The sequence below is a fragment of the Festucalex cinctus genome, chromosome 14, assembly GCF_051991245.1.
Source record: "Festucalex cinctus isolate MCC-2025b chromosome 14, RoL_Fcin_1.0, whole genome shotgun sequence".
Classification (NCBI taxonomy): domain Eukaryota; kingdom Metazoa; phylum Chordata; class Actinopteri; order Syngnathiformes; family Syngnathidae; genus Festucalex; species Festucalex cinctus.
Window position 1 is genome coordinate 26962819 of NC_135424.1, and position 7198 is coordinate 26970016.

The following is a 7198-nucleotide window of genomic DNA, read 5'->3' on the forward strand; positions in this document are numbered from 1 at the left end:
ACAAAATTGTTTTGTTTGAATTTTAGTTTGGGTTTTTTCATTAGTTTTAGTTAATTAAAACCTGGCACCAGTTTTTCGATACCCTCCCTTCTTACTTTGACCATCTCCAAAAATGTTTGTTTTGTTTATTTTATTTGAAGTGAGTCAAATGCCATTTTTAGCATATGTCGTGTGCCACTGAAAAATGGACGGGGGGGTGCAAATGGCCCCCGGGCCGTAGTTTGGACACCCCTGTCATAGCTGAATTAAAATGATTTACTACGATGATTTAATACAAATAGCAACTGGCTTCCTCATTTAAAAAAAAAAAAAGTAAGCATTGGTCGTAAATCAATTCTGTTTTTGACACACTCTAAGTCATATTTAACCAATTGAGTTAGTTAATCTGCTGTACTTTGGGCTCATTGAAAATCAGTATGATTGTGAGTTTTGTTTGTGTTGCAGGTGAGAAACCATTCCAATGTGAGTTTTGTGAGCGACGCTTTGCCAACAGCAGTGACCGTAAGAAGCATTCACAAGTCCACAGTTCTTCAAAACCTTATGACTGCAAGGCTCTGGGCTGCACCAAATCATATACACATCCAAGCTCTTTACGCAAGCATATGAAAGTTCACATCAAATCATCACCTACCTCAGAACCCTTTGACCTATATGACTCCACCCATCAACACCGACCTCAGTATCTTCTTGAACCACTTGACCTTAAAATGAACCACCTGTCACCATCATTCAGCAATAAAAACACCAATTTTGACTTTGATTACACTACATCTCCACTGGCGATGCCTTTGGACCTATCTCTATCGGGACTAAAGACTGAGCTGGCCCAGCAGCATCAGAAACAGACGCGCAGGTGTCCAGGAAGAAGCCAGCTGTCAGTCACTCCAGCCATACCCGAGTTGCCTAACATTAAGGAGTGGTATGTCTGTACCAGAACTACAACACCAAACTTTCCTCTTCCTCACCCAGATAACATCAAAACGGAACGAAGTGACGAAGAAGATTATGTCACGTAGTACGGTGGGATGCATGGTTTAGGTTAAAAACGATCCAAGTATTGTCAAACTCCGAACAGAGGATTTGTACAGTTTTTTTTTTTTTTTTTTTAATTCCTCAAGACACTACAAGCTAGGCTTTGAAAAATAACAGGACTGTTGTTATTAATTACATTGCTATGCATATTCAAATTGTTTGATAGAAATGCTCTGTTGTCCTGAGGTTTTGTTTTGTATCATTATTTGGGTTTGATGATGTCATAGGCCTTTTTTTCTGTATTATTGTGAATATTTTAATGGATTCATTGTGTGTCAGAATGTATTATGGATGATTACAAATGCCTAGACTGTAGAGTTTGGCCCAAAAGTGTTTGGAGAGTGACGTTCCCCCCCAATTGATTTGACTGTAAACAATCAAGATATAATTGAAGTGAAGATATAATTTAAGAGTAAAAAAATTGAAACAAAGAATGCTTTGGAATTTATAAAGATCTAATGATCATACAAATTTCAATAGAATTAGGAACATTGGCTTAATTTTAAAATTCCATAGCAGTCAATAACAGCCTGGAATTTGGTGCCTTGGGAATTTCCTTTCACGAGATATTTTGCCAAGCTTTCACTGCAGATCTTTCCTTTGTGAGTTAATGGGTTTTGCTGCCTTCATTTTTGTCATCTGTAACTGAAGAGCATTCTCTGTAATGAATTTCCAACAAACCCGGGACTTCACCATCAAAGAATCCAAGCTCCTTGTCCTTACTTGCTGAAAGTTGCTTTCTCACTGCTTTATTTTTAGATTCGTAGTCTAATCTTTTGCAATTTGTCCGCAGTAAATTCTGTAGTTCTGACTATTTAGAGTTGGACCAAATAGACTCTGTTTAGAGTAAAATTTACTCTACATAATTTACTGTGTACTTTTTGACTGTGGGTCGTAGGGTAAAAATAGCTTCCGTTTACGTTTTAAATTTCATGACCACCATCGGATGTGGGGGTGAAAATTTGCAAAAATGTGGCCAAAAACCTCCTCAAGAACATACAGGGGGTTCTAAAATGGTTGACCCCATTCAAATGCCCATATCTCGGAAACTACTTGATGGATCTTAATGAAACTAAATACACTTTATGTTGAAGGTCATAAGTTTTGTTGGTTAAAATTACAAAGAAAATATTTCTTGGTTCTACAATAGATATTCATAAATGTTCAACAACAAGTGGCAGGTTATATTTTGGAATTACAGCCCAAGTGCTTTTTAGGACGTTCAGAACTTCCTTTCCTGTGTTTTGTGTAAAGCTCGATGTTACACACAAAAACTTGAAACGTTTCTACTAGGGTTGTGAATTGCCTAGTACCTGACGATTCGATCCGTATCACGATTCATAGGTCACGATTCGATTCGATTAATCCTGATATGAATTTACAAGTCGATTGTTACGATTTCTTTTACTCAATTTAGAAAATACCATTCAGTAAACTTGTACATGTACACTGTAATATTTGTATGAAAATGTATTATTTATTGATCTCAAACTTCAGTGTTATAACTGTGAGCCACTGTATTTAACAAACAGGTTGTAACCTTTTTCATGTTAGAACAGCATTGAAATAAAATATTAAGGCTTAATGTTCCATTAATATAACATTCTTCCATGCTTAAGGTGTGAAAGTTAGACGTTTTGTTGAATATTTTTTCATCAAAAATGGATGTTAAAAAATCGATTCGGCTACCTATTGAATCGATTCGAGAATTGCGTGCTGTAGTATCGCGATATATTGCCGAATCGTTTTTTTTAACACCCCTAGTTTCTGCGCAAGCTGTGAAAATTTGAGGTCATTCCAACGAAAATTGTCAAAATTATTGGCCTACGAAATGGGGTCAAACATTTTGGAACACCCTTGTACTTTATTTCACCTGCGCAGATGTCGCACATTAGCGAATACCGTCCAGCTAAAGCAGAGCAGACGATGCTGTAGCTGGCTCCATAGTCACGCTCCCGTGAAATCATCTTTTCATAAAAGCCCGCAATTGCGCTATCTCGCCTGCGAATAGCAGTGTTTGCCATTGCAGAGGCACCACTCACTTGGTGAAGTTGTTGACTTTAGAGGATTCCCGTTACCACAAAAACGAAATGGCGTGGACTCTCTCACGTTTCGCATTCTACACATCGCCAGCTTTCAATTGAGACCTATTTTTAAAAATCTGATTGTCAAAAATCAGAATAAACAATCTCATTTAAAGTTGCCAACATAGGTAGGCGTTTTGACTGCAGAGGATACACTCACTTTGTGAAGTTGGTGACTTTGGTGGCCTCCTGTAAGCCTTAAAACTGAAATGGCATTGACTTTCTCACCTGTTACGCACTCGACACATCGCCAGTGATCAAATAAGACCTATTTTGAAAAATCCGATTGGCAAAAATTTGAATAAAATGTGCGTTTTGACTGCAAAGCCTAATGGATTAAATTGGTGACTTTGGTGGCCTGTCATTGCTACAAAAACAACATGGCGTAGACTTACTCACCTGTTTCACATTACATATCGGCAGACCCGTCACCAGAGCCCAGGCTTAAGGGGGACACATGAAATGCATGGGCGGGCCCAATTATTATGAATACCATACTGACAGCATTAACTTGCCCAATATATTTGGATAAATTTATGTAACACTGTTGTGCATCTATCCATTGAATGGCACCCGCTGACAGTATTATCATAGACCGCATTTACAGTACACACACATAAAGTAGACTGCAGTGGCGTCGTGAGTACGTTGACGCCGAAGCCATATTGGATGAGGCAAAGTAAAGCTATTTGTAAAGATGCCTCCTTCTGTTTCTCCTTGGAAATATATCATCAAGCCACAACTGATTGGATTAATAAGGAATTATTACCTTTGATTATATTATCCCATTCAAAGTCAATCTTACTATTTTTGCCAATGTAATGGCAAATACAATTGCCACATCCAATAGGGCGGATGTGCTGACATATTGCTTCGAACGGGCCACCTGTTTGAACGGTGTCTGCAGCAGAATTAAAAAGAAAAAAAGGAAAGCAAAATCCTACCTCATTGTAGATGCCAAAACGATATGTGGGTTCCGTAGTTTTTTTTTTTTTTTCCAAGTGACTCTTTAGTTGCCGACACGAAAGTAGTTTGTAGTATGTCCCTCCTTATGGGTCTTATGCGCCAGCGTCCTCAGAAACTTGCAGCTTCACTTGTACAAAATGTACATGACTCTTGCATTGCACGCCAACATTGACATATTTGTCGCGTATGCGTATAAGTCAGCGTAAGGAATAGCTAGCATTATTTTCAGTAAGACTGTGATGGCTATTGCAGATAAGACTATCAATCAAACAAAACCATACCACTATTTCTTCATATTGTGACATCTTGCAAGAATGCCGCCAGAAAATGTTACTTGGAAATGTCACCCTTTTTAGTTGTCTTGTACAAACGGCCACCGTTGGCCGTAGCCGACGCCAAAAACAAGAACAATTCGGCGAGTGGCAAGCATTAGAAGCAAAGAACTGAAGCAGGCAACACAAACGTAACATACCTCCGACACCGCGAGATCTGTGTTGCGTTTACTGACACTCCGATATAAGAGTGCTAAACCGAATGAATGGAAAAATATAATAATAAAAAAAGGAGAACCATTTTAGAGATCCATGCCTCAAATGGGTGGGCACAATCATCTTGGTGGGCGGGCACGGACCCCTATGGCCCGCCCATGGTGACGGGTGTGCATATCGGCAACTTTCAATTGAGACGTGTTCTGACCTAACACCGGCGGCGTGGTGCAATGACCCTTGTACAGGTTGAGAGGAAGGGATCTGTCTTGTGCCCCTTCCTCTTTATCATATACATCCTACCTCTTGGCAATATCTTTCGCAAATTCAATTGACATTTTCACTGTTATGCGGATGACACCCAGCTCTACCTCTCCACCTCCCTTACTGACTGTTTTTCCAAACTCAAACACTGGTTCTCATCCAATCTTCAAAAGAAATAAAACTGAAATCCTACTGATAGGTACTAAGTCCACTTTAGCCAAAACTGACGGTTTTTCCATTGCACTTGACAATTTCTTTGTTTCCCTGTCCCCTCAGGTTAAATGTCTGGGCGTCACCCTCGACACTTTCTTGTGTAGCGATAATTGGGTCGTCTTTTGGACGAATTAATAATCTGGACGTTACAGACGTAAATTATATTTACCTCGATAACCTCTAGGGGCACCACGTTGGTTTTGCTTTGGGTTAACAGGAGCAAACAACGACCAAAATCCTTCCTTCAACAGTCATTTATAATCTAAAGTCGCCACACTCGATATTCAGTGGTTCGTTGTACTAAGAAAAGAATAATAATCCACTCGGAAACACAGATGACTTAGGCGGAATAGAGTTAATAAAACATACATTTATTCACGATTGCTACACTACAGAATCAAAACACTGCCTATCTAACTATTCTACCGTCAGAAGAAAATAAATAAAACAAAGCAAATGAAAATAAGGAAGGAATACGAATGAATAAGGAAACAGGGAAAAGAGAAATTTGACCTGCCAGATCTGTGATATGTTTCAAACGTAAGTTGCACGCAGTGTTACCAATTTGGGAATCAAATGCACACTTACGAGCATCGTTTGCGTCGAATGAGCAGAAAGGTCTTAAAAAAAAAGGGGGAAAAATAGTCGATGTTCGTTCCAAAAGGCAAGAAAATCAAAAGGGGGTATTCCACAGGTGATCCAGGGAGCCGCTCAGGGGGCTGACGTAGTTGCGCGGCTCGTCCCTTGATTGGTCGGCGACTCGGCGAGGTTGATTCTCCGGCGAGGTTGGTTCTGCCGGACAGCTGTCCGATCCCAGGTGTTGGAGCTCGGTTCACTACGCACCGGCGTGCGGGGAAGGCCAGCCGTTGGAGGTGAGCTGGCACTGCGGCGGGGCGCCACCGAATAGCAGGTGAGGTGCGCGGCTTAGGTGCACAACCTTGAGTCCGGCGATACGTTGCAAGTGTACCCCGGGGCCGCGGAGTTCGCAGCTGGCGGGCAATCACCGATGGTGAAGAGAAAAAAAAGGAAAAAAGGAGTAAAAGAGTCTTTGGGGTCAGCGTTGCAGTTTGCACCTGCTTTGGCGTGGCGTGGAGCGAGTGTCTGCTCTCGGCAACGGTTGCTGCCAGAAAAGAAAAGGCCACTTGGTTGGCAAGTTTCTTGGAACAAAGAGTTCGAGCAGGCTGGGACACTTGCAGGTCGTGGAAGAGAGTTTTGGAAGAGGCTTGGAAGCAAGAGGGAAGAGGGAGAGGCTGAGCGAGGGGTCCCCTCGTCCTTTTAAAGTCTATGGGCGGGGCTTCAGTAGGTGGTGGCACACCCTTCTGTTCGCTCGCGCAGACTTTAAGAAAAAAATTATTAAAGGGATTAATAATTTGGCATTAAATTTGGTCAGTCTGGCAAATCAGTTTTTCCACACAACCCGTTTAACACACATCGTAATTAATGCATCATAAACTAACTTGTGAGGTAACTTCTACTTGTCCAATCTGACTGAACTGAAAGATATTGATTATTTTTCATTCTTTATGGAGTACAAATGAAATAGGATGTTCATACACACAAAGATATAACGTGAATCATTCGTAGTTCAGTTATCTGTCAAGAATTATCATGGTATAAATGTGTAAACATGGTTACTTATATGAATTGTCACTAAGGATAGTTCCAAGTTTCACCACTTGACGGTGCTGTTGCTCCATCTAGACGTTCCAGGAGTGCCCGTTTGGAAGGGTGGCGCCAAAATATCCTTTGTGATTGATAAGAGGTCATGAACATTCCTTTGATCAGTCATTTGTGTATTCCAAATCATGGGAGCCATTTTTTCGGGCTCCGAGAAGATGGGCTTGAATACACTCCTTCGGCAGACGCATGACTTCCTTTGTCACCTGGTCAGCGGCTTCAAAAGAGCTTTGTTGGTGGTTGTGTGACCACCTGCAGAGCTAACCAAGCTTAGATCCTGTCTGGGCAGTGGAATATTTATGCGACTGCAGAGAATTTGCTTTAGAAGAAGCAAACTTTAAAAAAAAATTAGAGGGTAGAGTGGGCCATAGGCAATAGTTGTTACACTTGTCAGTCACACATAAACATCACCCGATCTGCATATTTTCATTTACGTCACATAAATCGTCTCCGCCCATCTCTCACTCCCCACACTAC

The 7198-nt window shown here is 40.9% G+C and overlaps 1 protein-coding gene across 7 annotated transcripts in view; it reads left to right on the top strand.

Moving 5' to 3' along the window:
* The window catches only part of LOC144000913 (uncharacterized), a 49230-nt gene extending 46608 nt beyond the window's left edge, over positions 1-2622 (top strand). For all 7 annotated transcript variants that reach the window (XR_013278325.1, XR_013278328.1, XR_013278324.1 and 4 more), the window contains one exon: positions 445-2622. Coding sequence is in view for 1 of the 7 variants with exons in the window: in XM_077494701.1 (XP_077350827.1) it covers positions 445-1016 (572 nt within the window). In the remaining 6 variants the exon portion in view is untranslated. The remainder of the gene's footprint in view (positions 1-444) is intronic.
* The last annotated feature ends 4576 nt before the right edge of the window (positions 2623-7198 follow it).